A 16,566-nucleotide genomic window follows, 5' to 3' on the forward strand; every position below is an offset into this window, starting at 1 on the left:
GAATGATTGTATTTCCAGTGCAATAAACTGAGTTAAAAAGATATAGTCAGTATCTTCTGGTTTCTGTTTAAGAAAAATATGGTAAATATGAAGAATTAAAATATGCTTTAATAAGTCATTGAACTATTCAGATCTTTACTTTGACTTCCATAGTTAAAATTTTAAAGGGTAGAGTCAGGGAATAATAAAGCAATTAATGACAACTATGTATGCATGTTTATGTGTATTAATGAAGTCATCTGAGGTCTTTTATGTTATGACCAAGGTAATGCTATGGCAAATATAATTCCACTTAAAGTTTTATTCTGGTTACTTGTCAATGTAGTATGTTATGAATATTTTTATTAATACTACAACCTATAGTTTGTAGAGAGTATTTCCAACTTAGTAAGAGGGACAGTAATTGGAGAATCACAAAGCTATATTCAGCTTGATGATTTTTTTCTGGCTTTTGTGTAATTGAGGAACACAGATAATTTTCTGGACACATAAAGTTTTTCCTGATATACACATGCCTCATTGTGTTCCTTCCAGTACTCTAGCCAAGTAATTGTACCATTCTTTTGGCTTGATGGACAGTTGGAGAAATAGGAGGCTTCCTCTGTAGCAAAAGAATATGAGTAGAGTATTTGGCATAGCTACACTATGTTGGAGAACATATTGGTAGTAAGTGGCCTAAGGTCATCTAGAGAGCTTCACTCAAAACCAAAATTTGCATCCAAATCTACTTAATTGAATGATGGTGAACACAATTATCACACTGTGATAAAAGAAGCTGAGGGTGGCTCAGACTTTCTCAGCTTTACACTATTGGGATTTTTTGCCAGATAATTCCTTTTTGTAAGGACTGTCCTATGGATGGCAGGGTGTTTAGTGCCATCCCAGCCTCTACTCACTATACACATTAGTAGCACTTTCCCACCAATCCACTTTCCATTGCGATAAGCAAAAACAGTATCCAGACATTGACAAATGACCCTTCATGGGTAGACTTCCCTGAAACGTGAGCCACAGGATCACCTAATGACCAAACTCAGAGAAGAGATTGTCTGCATCTTCAACCACATTTAATAAAATGAGTATAATTAGTGAGTTAGCAACATATTGGTACAAAATTTAACAAATTCTTTTCAAAAGTTTAGTAACATATTTTGGTTGTAAACTCATTAAAGAAGGTTCTATTTCCTATTTTTCAATTATTAAAAGAATAGTAAGCACAACTTCTGTTACACTATTACTGCCTAGCACTGGAGATTAGTGAGAGTATACCCTTATTAAGAAAATTAATGAAAAACAAGGTGACACTGAGCATAAATAGTAAGATGTTAGGGGGTGTAATTAGAACAGAATACATGGCAGTATTAGAATAAAAATCAATATAATTTTTAAGATTCCTATATCTTGCTTAATGGTAGAAGGTTGGAGGAACTGCTAGCAAGACAAAATCAAACTTAAAAGACATATTTAAAGAAAAGAGCTTAAACACTAGAAAAATTCCCCGTCCATTTCCTTGTGTATCTTCTTTGTCAAAACTCCTTAAGGATACAGGCATTGTGGTAACAGGGACTTTATCATATTAATCTTAAAATACCTAGTATTTTTCTGATTTTAAGTATAAGGGTTATTAAACATTTATTCCACTAATGAATGGTGAGAATGAATCTTTAAATCTATTTCAGAATAGTTTATCCTATGTATTGTCACTTTTTTACTTCAGTTCCAAAATATCTCTTGCCTGGAACATCTCTTTAATTTCTAAATCATCTTCCCTCTTTTATGTTTTCAATTTGACTCTTCACCAAAATATACCCCAAAATTTTTTGGCAAACTTATTTTGGATAATGTAATTTCCTTCAAATGAGCCCACTGTCGATCCCCTGTCACCAATAGTAAAGTCTAAGTGCTTTAATATTATTTTTTAAATTTTTAATCTAGCCCTTGCTTATCATTGCCTCCTTGTTTACTGCTATTCATGTGTTTGCAGCAAAAGAAGCCACACTGCCTTCCTGGCAGTTCCTGAAGGAGTGAGGGTACTTTACATCTCTGTGATTATGATTATGTCATTCCCTCAGACTGGATCATCTGTTACATTTCGCCTGACACAACCTAGTCTTACATGCTTAACTCTCTGATTACTAGTTAAAAGGCCATCTTCTCACTCTGCATATACTAGCTGAACCAACTCTTTTTTCCTCTCTTCCCTTGTACTTTAATACTGACTTCCTTTATAGTTCTCCTTCTTTGCAGTCAACTCAACAATTCTTTGTGGTTTGCATTAAAACCTTTATTATGCTGTAACTATCTTTACATCAAGTCTTGCTGGGGTATTATCTTTCCTTATGTTTGCCTTTGATAACAAGCAAGTGGTGATGAAGTTTATTTTGATGGTTTTTCTCAATGGGACCTTTTTTAGTACTATCTCATTTATAGACCTCACTGGTGCTGCCAACAACCAGTGGGAGTTTCCAGTTCTTCCACTCTTTCCCCAACTGTCTCATCTTCTAGCTCCCTTGACGCCTATCTGATTTCCTCAAGATCATGCACTAGAATCTAGAGAACAGACACAGAACAATTAAAACTGATTTCATACAAGGTTCAATCCTGGATCTACCAATTATGTGTTACGTGACATTGGACAAGTAACCTACACAATGTGAATGATGACAGGTATATCTTACAAAGTTGTTTTGAAGATAGCATAATTAAAATATGTAAAGTATTCAAACAGAACCCATCACATGTTAAATACGCTATCATTGTCATATTTGTTACTCTTTTATATTAAGATGTTACTGATAAGCAAGCTAGCTGAGAACTGAGCACAGAGAAAACAGTTCAGTAAAGTGCGTAGCATAATGATCTGTAAAACTGAGTAACAACTGAGCTAAGTTCAAGACACAGCTGTACCGCCTTGGATAAATAACTTAATCTCTCCCTGCCCCCGTTTATGATGTACTAGATGGAAGTAATGATTATTTCTCCTTCACTGGATGCTTGTAAGAACAAAACGAGTTAATGTGTGTAAAATGCCTAGAAGTTTTAATAAGTTAGCTAATTAAAATACTAACTTAGTTTGGAAGACATTCTTGCACTCAGATCTATGCAGAGATGTTTCATATAAATTGTCCTTCCCTTCAGTCTTTCCCTTTTCCTTCAAATTCTACCTGCATGCATTTTACATGCTATCTCCCCCCATCCCCACAGGAAGGGGATATTTATCCTCTTCTGGTGTGTAGAAAATGTCAAGCATCACCCAGATAAATTCTGGAGGAGAATGGCCTTCTCTGCATGAGCAACAGTAGCTTGACTCCCAATTCCATTTCCATTTACAACCCAGAGAGATCTATGGTCTGGTGTTTACCATGGGTCATTGAAAAGGAAGCAAACCTTGACAATCTAAACATGAAATTTCTTTAGAGTCAACCTGGCCAGCTGTATCCTATGTTCAGGAAAGAATGCTTTTGCTATCCCTGACCAATTGCTTCAAAATTGTTCAGCATCCTAAACCACACCTTTGATTACATTTAAATCTATTTGACATTTTTCTTTTCTGTCTTAGGAGGTATAGGTCATTAAAAAATAAAATTTCACTAATTATGGAAGAATGTATTCTTTCTTTCAAATGTTATCCAGTCCGCATAACATTAAATGTTCTAATGGTTCCAGGATCTTCCTAAGAAGATTATGGTCAGTGAGTTGGCCAATTCATTCTACTAATTTTAATTCACCTTCATTTACAGAGGAATGTATTGAGTAAAAAGGGTGAAGTGACTGGTAAGGAAAAAAGAACTTTGAATTAAATATAAATGTACCCTTGTAAAGTACTCATGGACTTAAAAAATTAAATTTTCTATGTGTAAAATGCTCAACATATAAACTTTTCTCACCTTCCTCAGAAGTTTTTAAATTAAAAGTTGAACACAAAATAATTACTTTTTTAAAATATGCCACAGTTTGAGATTTGCTGTGGTAGATTTGTTGACAAACATCTCTTCTTTTGTTTAAAAAAGTAATTTTAATGGCTTAATTTTAAAATACATAGCTAATACCCAGTATCTTTTCCAAGAATATAACTTGAAAAGGGCAATTTGTCTTCTTTTGAAGGTGGTAACATCATAAAGCCAGCAATTATCCTAATATTGGAATTGATTACTTTAAAACACATGAAGACATAATTCATGTATTGCAGCCTTCCAATTAAGGGAATAAATGATGGTATGGAAAATATTTACATGTGGACAGATCTAAAATGTTGACCAGAATATTCTGATCATGCTAATTCACTCTAAGAAGCAGAGATCAAATTGCTTTTATGTGCTACGACTTAGCTACATCCTCTTAATCCAGAGGCAGTCCTGTGTTTTATCATCAATTACAACTACACTGTATGACCACTAGTGTTTGCATAAATACAGTTGAGAAACACTGAGAGACATAGAGAGCATTTCCATAGTGACATATGAAAACAAATTTTTTAAAAAGTGCTTCCCTGGGGCCAGGGATTTAGCTCAGTGGTTTTGCCGCCTGCTGCGCAAGCGCAAGGACCCAAGTTCGATCCCCGGTACCAAAAAAACAAAAAAGTGCTTCCCTGGATGCATGATTAACACAGCCTTGATAGAGCTTGTTTGGTATATCCAAAGTTTGCTTATAACGTTCACAGTGGGATCTTTAGGAAGAATAGAAGAATGCCAAAATAAACTGACTTTAATAAAGAAGAGAACTGCAACTATTGAGAACTTGCCTTTCGTGCTTTATTGTTGGAGATTAAAAATTATACACTTATTGCTGCTCATCTAATAAATATTTCAGATTCATTTATGAATAATTGGTGCAGATGCAATCCTATTGTAATGTCATGAAGTGAAGTAAAGGGAAAATTAAACACATTTAAGTTCTGAGTCTGTCCGCACTACATTGCTGGAATCCTTGTCTAGCCACACAATAGATTAACTACCCTCTGTGCAAACTCTATTTTGCACAGCCTTTCAAATTCTGAAGCTTAACTGAGGCTGTGGCTATCTGTGGCAGTGTCTGGGTGATTTTTAAGCCCAGCACTACCCACCCAAGTGGCTGTGTTACCGGCTTTCACTGAATCCTTATTACTCTTAAAAGAGCAATTTGGTTGGTTGCACGGCTATTAGGATCACACAGGCAGCCTGAAAGCTGTCAGTACAACTGCTTCTCATCTTTTCCACACAATCCTGACATCTTTTCTCTTTTCTGCTGGACACAGACATTACTGTTTTTATCATTTTCAATCAGGCTCACCCAGAACGCTGAGGAATATATTCCCACTGAAAGCAGAGTGGAGAACAGAAATTATTTTATAGCTCCTGGAGTAGAAGCAGTGCTGACTGTACTGAAGAGCAGGAGCCGGATCTGTGAGAAATGTAGCTTGGCTCAGGGCTACACCGGGGAGCTGCTTCTTCAGTGTTAAAGATGGCAAAACAACACCTACCTCAGGTTTTTCAACGATTAATGCTATTTTCATAACTGGGAGGGAAGAGAATGTGAGAAATTTTGTGATATTCTCTTGTGGAAATGTTATCATCAGAGAAAGTAGGGAAAATCACTAGGCTTGAACTTCTCTTCGTTTTGATCCTCTTCTTCTCTGGACCAACTCTGAGCAAGCTGACCAGGACCCCCTGGAAAGGAAAGCCCTGGAAGGGGGGTAAGTGATGAAAGTTTTGTGCTAATGATCTGAATGGAGTTAGCAAGGATAGTTAATGGTAACTTGAGGACAGCTAAGGGTAGAGATGCTGCTTCTATTTGAAATCAGGTTTTTATTTCAGGAAGGAGGTCTGTGTTGTAGGTGGCTAGAAGAAGAGTTTTCCTCTCTTACTGATATAAATATATGTTTGCAATTTTTGGTTTGCTGGGCTCTCACAGCATTGCAATGATTGTTTCCAGCAGGGAGACTCTAGGGCCAGATGCATGCTGATCTGGTGCAAGGATATGTATGTTATCCTGAGGGAACTGCATTTTAAAAAAAATAGAAATAGGTTTTGAATATGTTAGAAATAGGGTTGAATATGGCAGATTTTGTAAAATGATCAGAGGCATTTTAGGAAATGAACTTCTACAAACACTAAATTTTTGGCTGATTCAATCAGTGTTGATGTGTTAATAAAGATGAATTGTATTAACTTTATTGAAAAAATTTGCTAAATGAGAAAAAAATTGCCTTCAGTATTTTCGAGTGTTGTGGTCTATTTTCTTCTGCTGTCAAAAAAATTACTGTAAGATGAGAGAAAATTTTTGAGACTTTGAAACTACCTTTTTGTAAAGTTCGGCTGGCTTTGCTTCCTCTGAATGGCATTTGTTTATACCAACACAAGTTATCAAGGTTTGTGTTCTCTGAATGCAATGAGCCAAAATGATGCTGCAGAAATATTCCAAGAGAGACTTTCTCAATAGTGTTTTTATATTTTAGGAAAAGTCTTCATAAAACATATCTGAGGATGTTGCTTTACAGAAGCATTCTTTGTATCTAATGTCTTTATCTTAGCTCTAAAAAAAGGTTTTCCAGGTCTCTTCCCACTTTTGCTTTACTGTCAGTATTATCATCTGAGGTTAAGGAGAAGTATGAACATTAACAAGAAGTTTTAATAATTTATCACAGAATCTCAGTAGGGTTTCTAAATATGCACTCCCCTTCAGTTTGATCTCTGTTTTTTCTTTTGTTGCATTAAAAACATCACAAATCCTCTACCTACTCTACCTCCCAGGGAAAAGTTCCAACAGACACTTAGCATAATTGGTTGGTGAATATCCACCCAGAGTAGTAGTGGGGCAAATCATCACATTACTGTGTTACTTGGTGTTATCAGCAGAATTTTTTCTTGCACAGTGAAAGCTGTTATTTATGTTTGTCTGCATGGCAGGTTTTTGGTGGCTTAGGAAGTAGAGATGTATGGTGTTATTGACTCCAGGGGATGTCAGGAGTGTTAACTTGTATGTTTTATATACATTTTTCAAAGATAATCTGTAGTTATAGAATGTCAAAGTTTAATTTCCTATGTTAAACTTCAGCAGTAGATTTTGAGCTCTAAATATCCAGTGAGAAAGTTAAATAGCTGAAGGATTGTAGAAAAGTTGTTAACCTAGTCAGAAAGATTTGTTTCAAAATGCTTGTATGGTTCTAGCCATTTATGCATTCCACACAGCTTTAGATACAGATGCACTGGATTTCATTTGTAAATCAGGTCTAAAATGTTTCATCTTTGAACATATCACTACTTTTTCCAATGTACTCTAACTAGCTCAGCTCAAAATTTGCTAGCTCTGCTATATGATGATGATATGACTCAGTTAAGTTCAGGAATAGGCAATCATAGCAACACATTTTATTTATTGTTAAAAGAAACTAGAGTATTTTGGAAAGGTCAGACAAGTTACTGGAAAACTTTAAATGTGTTGACTATACTTTAAAATTATTTCCTTTTTAGTGCTTCAGTTTATCACTGTATATGCATTGCATAAATATATTGCACAGACTCTGAGCTGTTGCAGTGTAGCCTTGCCTTGATATGCATATGTACGTGTGGTAAATATTTATTTATTCATGAGCTTGGGTGTTGATGGTGGTGTGTTATCTTTCAGTGGGTTGTAAATTCTGTTACTTTTCTTGTGGCATATTATGTAGTCTTTGAAAGCTTATTTTGACAATTTTTCCTACATTATTTTCCTTTTCAGAAAGCAGAAGTCTTTATTATTCTCTAAGGTACCTGGCAGGGGTGTGGAGTGTATGTACAGGGGGTATGCATGGGGTGATGTGGGGGAAGAATAAATTTGCTTAAACTAAATAGTATGGCCAGAGGAAAACAGGATCAAAGCTTAAAACATATATTGAAGGTTATTTAATTTTTTTTCGTTTGCTTCTTAACAATACTACCTACAGCTTATATGTTTAGAGAGCAATCTTTAAAACTGATGCATTATTTCTAAAATGCCTGGGGAAAATAAAAGTAAGAAAACAACAGAGTTTCTTTTGAAATGATTTTTTTTTTGCATGCACATTGACTATGTGCATTTGTCTTAATCTGATTGAGCAGCTGTCAACCTCCGTATAGCAACCTGCCCCCACCAACGATTTCCATTTTTGTTATATTAACAAAAATCATCATTCTGAAAGAAGTGGTACCTGGGGAAGGGTTAAGGAGTGGTGACATCACGGAACAGTGTATAGATGTGACCTGTAAAGCATGATACACACAGCACATGGCCTGGCAGCATAAAACAGATGTCTGTAAACTAACTAGTGAGAACATTTGGAAAAAATGCTGATTGCTGTTGGCTTCCAAGGCATGTTTAAGCTTATCAATGGGCATGAATGGCAAATATAGGTTAGTAGGCCAGCAAGTTTTCCCTAAGGCACACAGTTTTCCATTTAATCACAATACACAAATTCCTTAAGGGAAGGTGGGTGTCTCATCTGATTAGTTCTGAGCTAATATAAGTGATCATAAGAACTTGCACTCATGATAAACTAACTGGAAACCCTTACTACATTGCTGACATCATCTTCATTAAAATTAAAGAACCTAATTATTTTACATTCAATTACCCTCACAGGGAAAAAAGACTAAAATATATGAACTATTTTATTCTGATGAGAATAACTCTGCAGAGAGGTTTATAATGGAGAATATATGTGTGTGTGTATATATATATATATATATATATGTGTGTGTGTGTGTGTGTGTGTATCTTATAAAAATGCTTTATATATAAACTATATAAGATATACTACATATAATTAAGTATATATGATAACATCTATATTTGTACTAATGGACATTAAATTTAAGCTAAGTTTTGATATTTGCAGCTACTAATGGTATAAATGGGAGGTAAATTACTATGAAATATAGGCCTATAATATATACATGGATCAGATTGTCACCAAACATGATGGTCAAATCGTTGACTACCTGGTCCAACATGAACACTGATCAATTAGAGCAACTGCTGATCACACTTAGAGAGGAAAATCCTCACTGTCTTTATGCCCCACCTACCCAGTCAATTGACCTTGACTCTGTTTACACCTCCTGAAAGATTCTGTAAGTTCTTACGCCAATCGCAGTTTTAACACAAGAATTGTGTGAAGTTGTCAAAATTTGATGATGCAGAAGACTTTGTCACACAAGCACCCTACTTGCTCCCTTTTATAAATTACTGTAACTGGTTGTCCTCCTCTATCAGTACTAAGAAGAAAAAAACTCTCTGGTAGTTATTTTCTCCTTTAAGAATGATGAAAATGTATGATGCTGAATTATTTCAGGTGAGGTTCATGGAAGCTTGAACAGAAGAGAATTCAGAGAGTGTCATTATCTGCATGGTCCCATCTAATATTTTGACAATTGATCAGGAATTCATTGAAGTTTCCTGAAGTTTCTTGACCTTAAAATTTAAATAATATTTACCATTTGATGGTGTTTATTACCTGTAAGGCCATTATCATTTTATTGTTTCTTACCTTTTCCTTAGTTGCACAAACTACTGAAAATTTTACTTTTTGTTTTGCAAAGTACTCCATGTAGTCTAGTATCTCATATAACTTGTTAATGTGTAATAAATCATTATTTTTACTAATACAATTTGAACATTTTTGCTGATGGCTTGCATTTTTACATATACTGAAATAAATTAATATCTTGGTTTGGAGAAATATTACTGAATCACATTGTCTTTTACTTTTATTCCTGGAATCTACTTTTACCACTACACTAATACTGGCACTCATCAAATGTCTCTGAATGCACCCTGAAAATAATATTTTATCTTTCAAAATGACTGTGACATGTTAGATTAAAGTTTTTGTAGTACTTTCTTTTTATGTGTTTTACTTGCTTATCACTCTGTAAGTTATTTGAAGAGATTTTTTATTTGATTTGGTGCATTTTTGCACCTAATAGATATTTATTAAGTACTTGTTCAAGGAACAAAGAACAATATATGAAAAATAACTTTAAAAATCTGACTTTGCATATTAATTATATTAATTATATATTTCTCATTTTCAAATTATGTTCTATATTTTACCTCTCTAATATTGGGAAATCATTTTTATGAAAAATTCTTATTATATCATTTTAACTCCAGTTCTAGCTATATGAACATATTTATAATAATTATGAAATTTAGACAATTCTATTAGACTCATGTAGGAAGTAGTGCAGTTAGAAAAAAATAAAGCAATGATGATTTTCAAAAGTAATTTATAATGTGAGATTCGGAAACTGGAAACCGAACTTTGTGAATATTCATGAAAAATGTAGAGTGTTCTTTGTGCTGTGTATAATAATCACTTGTGTTTTTCATTTGTTTAAATAGTTTAACCTCCATCTGTATGCAATAAATAGATTTAATACTTTATCTTTCCTGTAACGGAGGAGTAAATTCCAAAGCCAAGTCTGAAATGATTTTGTATTTTCTATGTATTCAAATTATCATTAAAATAGTTTCTTGTTAATTGAGAAATATGATTAACAAATACACTAAGATCTATTGTACAATTAGCTCATGTTGTCCAGTGTTTTTTGAAAATTAATATTTGATAAATTCAATAAAATTCAATACAGTGAAATTTTGATAAGAAAATCACTGGCTGTTTTAACCTAAAGTTTTCATTTTACTTATCTATTTATTATTAATACACACTTGTTGGTGTATGATTAAATTACCCTAAGATTTGTTTAAATATATTATTTTACTGGATGATCAATGGAGGGAAATTAAAAACATTTTAAGTGGTTTAATCTTCATATTAAAAAATAGGTTAAAAGAAGTTCTTCAACTTTTACTTGTAAAAAGAATAGGGACTTTTATAAAAGAAAAAGGAAACACTACTGGGTAGAAACAAAATTCTGGTCCACTGAAAAAAACAGTTTCAGTGTTTGAATATTATTTCTAAAGTCAGATTATATCTGAAAAGGGTAACCTGAGAAAAATATTAGTGCATCAGGTATGTGCAAAAGTTCATGTGTGTGTGCATTTATCAGGATGACAAGTGACTAGCTAAATTACACATAAAAACAAAAACTTTTGTTAGGAATTCAATAGGAAAGTAAAGATGTTGAAGAAGTTGTTTAATTTTAAAAAGTGAGATGAATTGACAGTAATGAAATGCCTTAGATATATGAGCATTGGGGTTCATGTTCATGAATCCATAGTTATGCTGGTGTCAGCACTTCCATTATAAGCTATATTTTCGAAGGGTTTACAACTTAGCCATTAAATTTTTGCTTCAGGGTGGATCATGACTAACACTATGGCTCTGTCTGAGAGTAGTTTCATTTTTTTAGTCTGCAAATTCAACCTTCAACCATCAAAGTTATTTGAGTGTTAAGGAAAGAGAGAAAAAAAGTAATTTTTACAGCCTTTGTTACTTGAAAAGGAATTAAAATTTCAAAACAGAAGTTCAAAAAGTAATGAGAGTTTTTGAGATCTGTTTGTTTAAGTCAAATGAAGATTATATGAATCAAATACGTAGTGACCTTGATCAGTTAAGACTGGGATTTTTAGCTGTTAAGGATTTTACTTTGGTTAAGAAATCAAGGTCATCCAAACAAGAGACTGTTTCTAAAAAGGAAAGAAAATAAGCACATTGAAGCTAAAGGGCATTATATATCCAGTTACCAGCCTATTCTTCGGACTCATGTTCTCATTGACAATTATCTTTCAGCTAGTGAGCAACAGTAGTCCCTGGAATCACCTTTGTCCAAGAATAGACATTGAGAAAGGTAACAGGAAGGTCACAATTTTGGACTTACAATGTGAACTCAAATGAAAGATTCAAAGTCTTTATTTGATACCTTAAAAATGACATGCAACTTCACCAAAGAAAGGAATTCTTCATTGATTCCATATTGGGTTTTCAAAATTGGTTTATTAAATAGATACTCAAAGTTTGATCTATAAAAAACACTAAAAGGCAAATATATGTACAGGTTGCTATGCTCATGAACTTATAATTTATTCATAGAACTTTTATTCTTTCTTCATTGCTGAAAAGAAATTTCTTTCTTTTTAGCCAAGATCTGCAGTTAAAATCAAGTAATTATAATGCTAAAGCTAAACCAAACTAAAACTGTGCTTGGTTCAATTTCAAGAAAAAAAGTACAAATATCCAAATTATATTCTAAAGTTATCCATTTCTTGACATCATACCAAAATCCCCTTTAAAATTAGGTAAAATGTAGCATTCAATCTGTTCTTTATATCATGTCATAACTTCTGAGTGATTTGTGCGGATGTTTATGCTCATTTATTTGTTTTCATTTCTGCTTTTTAAAAAAATATGTACATACTGAATTTCAAATGAAGAGATGACTGTATTTTCAATTTTGTGATAGCTCAAGACTTCTTTAAATATTGGCTAGCTATTACAGTTAATCATAAATTAAAATTTTCAAGTGTTCCTATCAGTAATATTATTGTTTAGAGAGTCCTGGTGACATGGTCTAAGAAATTATCTATATTTCAGTATTAGAAGGGAGAAGCAGCTATACCTGATAATAGGAGGAAAGCAATTGTCAACTCCATTTTTCTTGGCAAGATGTGGTTTATACTTAGCAGATTCACTTTCAAGTACAGGCCAATTTGTTGCAAAATTCTACACATCAAACTAAGCACACTGTACATGTTTCAGATTTCATTTTGTAATGGATTTCTTTTCTAGTGGTTAATGGGATATTATCCAATTCACTATTATGTAGGCACAATAGTGAAAACTGTAAATAGTTAGCAATACTATTTGAATGGCTACACTTGAATTCTACCAAATGTTAAATTAATAAGCCTCTATTTTCACATAGAGAAAACATTTTCTGGCACATTCAGGAAGAGCGAAAAATCGAATGAGTTCATTCAGTCATGTCAATTTATAGTTGTAGCTTTTGATATGTTGCCAGGGTAAGGTATAGAAATTCATTCCTTCTGTCAATTTATGAAGAGTTCACTGCATGGGCTATTAGGCTAGACCCTACATATGTTCAGTTGAATCCCTCTCATATCAATGTCAAAAGTTCTGTCATGAAAAACATAGTTATCTTGTTGGGCAATATCCAAGACTGTGTTCTGGAGACAGGGACACATCATCAAATCTTTAATGTAATAGTTGGCAGAAATAAAGAATTTATTTTAGGGCAATTAGAATCATAACTCAAGTGACTTCCAGAATCCACAGAGGCCCAAAGGATTGCTTCTGGCTTACTAGTAATGGATTTCCATTTTAACAGAATGTCCCACTCCTGTTTTGGGAATTTATGGACTAATATAGAGACACATAACAGAGATTTGACATTAAGATTGTTGCTTGTCAGGTGTAAAGAGTTAGACTTAATACACTATTACAGGAAGATCTTTACTGACCAGGTTTTCCACTCAAAGTTACCTACAATGTTGTAAATGTTATTTGTACATACAAAGAAGATATACTGTACTATTAAAAAATGTTTTAAATTCAGCTACCATATTCACATACTGTGCTTTTGTAGTCTAATAGGAGATATATAATATATTATATATATATAATATATATATTATATATTATATATTATATATTATATATTATATATATGGGTTTTTTTCTGGGTTTTTTTTCTCTTTTAGAATATCTCCATACTAGGCTCTGTGACATGCAATTCTTTACATTCTCTAACTTAATGCATGTGTTAATGCCATTTGAAAAGTACACTTATTTAAATCATCCCCATTTGTTATGTGAGTAACAACTCAACTGTGGTTCTTTGAGCCAGACACCAAACTAAAAAAGGGTACTATATTTGGGAGATACTCAAGTAGCTCACTCTGTTCTAATGAGAACTGCTGGAAATTAACAACTGAGTCAGTGATATCTGTCAGCTTTTTATTACTAGGATCAAATACCTAATATCCACAATTTAAAGGAAGGAGTGACTTATTGGCTCATGGTTTCAGAAGTTTCAGTTCATGGTAGTCTGGCCCTAAGGCAGGGACATTATGGCAGAAGGGAATAGCAGAGCAAAATTTCTTACTTTATGATGACTGGTAAGCAGAGCAGTGGGATAGCACCAGAGAAGGGTTGAAGGACTAAACACTGACCACCAGGTTCATGACTACATGACTCATCTAGACCCAGAGAGAAGTAGGCCTTTAGAGTCCTCAAGGATGTTCTCAAGCCAATCAAGTTGAGTACGTCTTTGAGAATCAGGTAGAACATACCAGAAATTATAAAGCTGAAAATAGAAAGCTGTTGTAGGAACTGGGAAGATAAGTCTTACAATGACTGAAATATTTAGGAAACATTGCATAGTTCCAGTTACCTGGGTCACTAGTTTTCATACCCATCACACTATAGTATTTCTGCCTTACTACATATATGAGAATATTTTGGTACCTTAAAAAGAAAAGTAATTACTCAGAATCCTGCACTGAAATAAGTGTTCATCTTCTCTGTGTGAAACATATAATCCATGATGCCATCATTGCTGAAAACTTTCTTACTGGAAACTATTAACCTGCCTTATATAAAATGTACTATGACAATCACCTTCTTCAGTGGTTTGTCTGATAGTTCAAAATCCAGTATTAGTACTGTTGAAAGTTGCTGTGTATGTGTGTGTAAGCACACATACACGCACACACATATATACTCTATAAATTTAACAAAATAAATACAAATGCATAAACATATCCTGCATATGAATAACATATATTTATAATTGCAGCATTAACTGTAGTATATAAAAATGTTTTTTTCATTTATCAGTTATATAAGTAATTACTTATAAAACAAATTTTTAGAGATTTGTAGAATTAAAAGCATGTAGCTTGAATCTTCAAATATATGTGTTCTAGAAAGAGTTCTTCATACCATAATTATATTATAGGATGATCTTTAAGATTTAATGTTATAATTTTAAATGCTTTATGTATATATAAACTGTGATTTTGTTAATCTGTTTCATCAATTCTTGTCAAGTGGATAGATTTACTAGTTAAGCAAATTGTACATCATAGCATGTTTTTTTCAGAGATGAAATTTAATTAATGATAATTTTTAAAATCTTTTTTGGTACTGGGGATCGAACTCAGGGCCTCGTACTTGCCAGCCAGGTGCTGTGCCACTGAGCTACTTCCCTGGCCCCTGATTAATGATAATTTTTAAAGGATGTAATGAAGCTACTAGAAGTCAGTTTTACTTGGAAGTTTAATGCACTTCCCAGTAGACCTGAAGGGACTACTGAGAAGTAAATGATCAGTAGGTGTACTAAGAAGATACACTTTTATATATCCGATTGGTAATTTAAGTTCTTGTAATTTTGATTACAGTAGTCTTATTTTAAATGTCTTTCAGACTCATGGAAAGATAAATTAACTCCATGGTGTGGTAGCTCAAAGTCTCTAAACTTATTTGAAAGTGTCATTAAGAAATGACAGAAGCACTGAATTTCTGTTCATATGTTTTCCTTTTACTAGCTGTATATTATTAGGTTAGTTACATTTATTTATGGGTTCTCAGATTCTCACAGTGTAATTCTTTCCTGGAATGCATAAGATAGTACAGAGTATGTAAAGTAGGTAGCAGTAGTCTTTCAATAAATACGTTTTCCAGAAATAATAATGTACCCCAAATGTTTGGTTATTATTAAAATTTTTAAAACTGAAAGGCTAATTGCTACCAGTTATTGAGTAATTCTTGTGTGCCAACCTTACATTAAATATTTTCCATGAATAATCTTATTTAATATTATACCATCATGTTAGGCATTACTTTTTCCCTTGGTTATAATGCTGAGAAATCTATATTTTTCCCTTTCATTTGAATTCATCAATCTGTATTTTAGGAACATTAATAGATGTAAAAATGTTAGATGTATATTATTTTTTAACTTTTAGCCAAATAGAATGGAATCATGATTCATTACTTCAATAAATAAAATACTAATATCACATCTGTTTTAAAATGAAGACAGATATGGCCTTCATTAAGAAGATATTTGTATAATATAGTGTAGAGAAAACTAATCAACTGTATTTTAAGAAATCCAACCACACAGGTTTAGGTAGCATTAAGATTATCATTTCTATATAGTACATGTAAAATTGGAGTATTCACAAGGGCAGAATCAGAATTGAGTGAGCCAGGTCCAAAACCAGATGGCAAGAAAAAGTTTCAAGCTGTTCCATTTGGAAATTGATTTTTAGATTTGCACGTGGTGCATTACAAGTTCAAATTAATTTTAAACTTTTAATTTTTTATATGTATGTTTTTGACTGCTAGTACATACTTTCTTGTCTGTCTTGTTGCCAGTGAATCTAAACTGGGCACCAAACAGCTTTTCACTCTACATTAAATACACAGAGAATAGCACTTAACTGTGTGCATTTTGAACCCTGCCCAATAAAAGTTTCAAGAGGTAAGAAGCTTTTTCTATTTTAGGGTCACTATTTGTTTGAATAATACATAGACATGGAGAAACACTAGAAATTTTACTGAGGATCACAGCATGGCTTCAATAAAATTATTTGTCATTATGTGTTGAGAATCTTGGGATATTGTTAATCCTCACACCAAAA

General features: G+C 33.1%; 1 protein-coding gene across 12 annotated transcripts in view; it reads left to right on the forward strand.

Moving 5' to 3' along the window:
* The window catches only part of Robo2 (roundabout guidance receptor 2), a 1,655,220-nt gene that overhangs the window by 365,342 nt on the left and 1,273,312 nt on the right, over positions 1-16,566 (forward strand). For 4 of the 12 annotated variants that reach the window (XM_004842193.4, XM_087208405.1, XM_087208400.1 and 1 more), the window contains exon 1: positions 5,174-5,671. The exons of 2 other annotated variants lie outside the window; for them this stretch is intronic. In XM_004842193.4, the coding sequence (XP_004842250.1) occupies positions 5,542-5,671 (130 nt within the window). In that variant the 5' untranslated portion in view covers positions 5,174-5,541. Of the gene's footprint in view, positions 1-5,173; positions 5,672-16,566 lie in introns of those variants that run through there. 6 more of the 12 variants (XM_004842191.4, XM_004842192.4, XM_004842196.4 and 3 more) reach the window with 3 other exon arrangements.

This window comes from Heterocephalus glaber, unplaced genomic scaffold (genome assembly GCF_053883595.1).
Source record: "Heterocephalus glaber isolate CG9 unplaced genomic scaffold, H.glaber_assembly_v1.0 deba00000122, whole genome shotgun sequence".
Lineage (NCBI taxonomy): Eukaryota > Metazoa > Chordata > Mammalia > Rodentia > Bathyergidae > Heterocephalus > Heterocephalus glaber.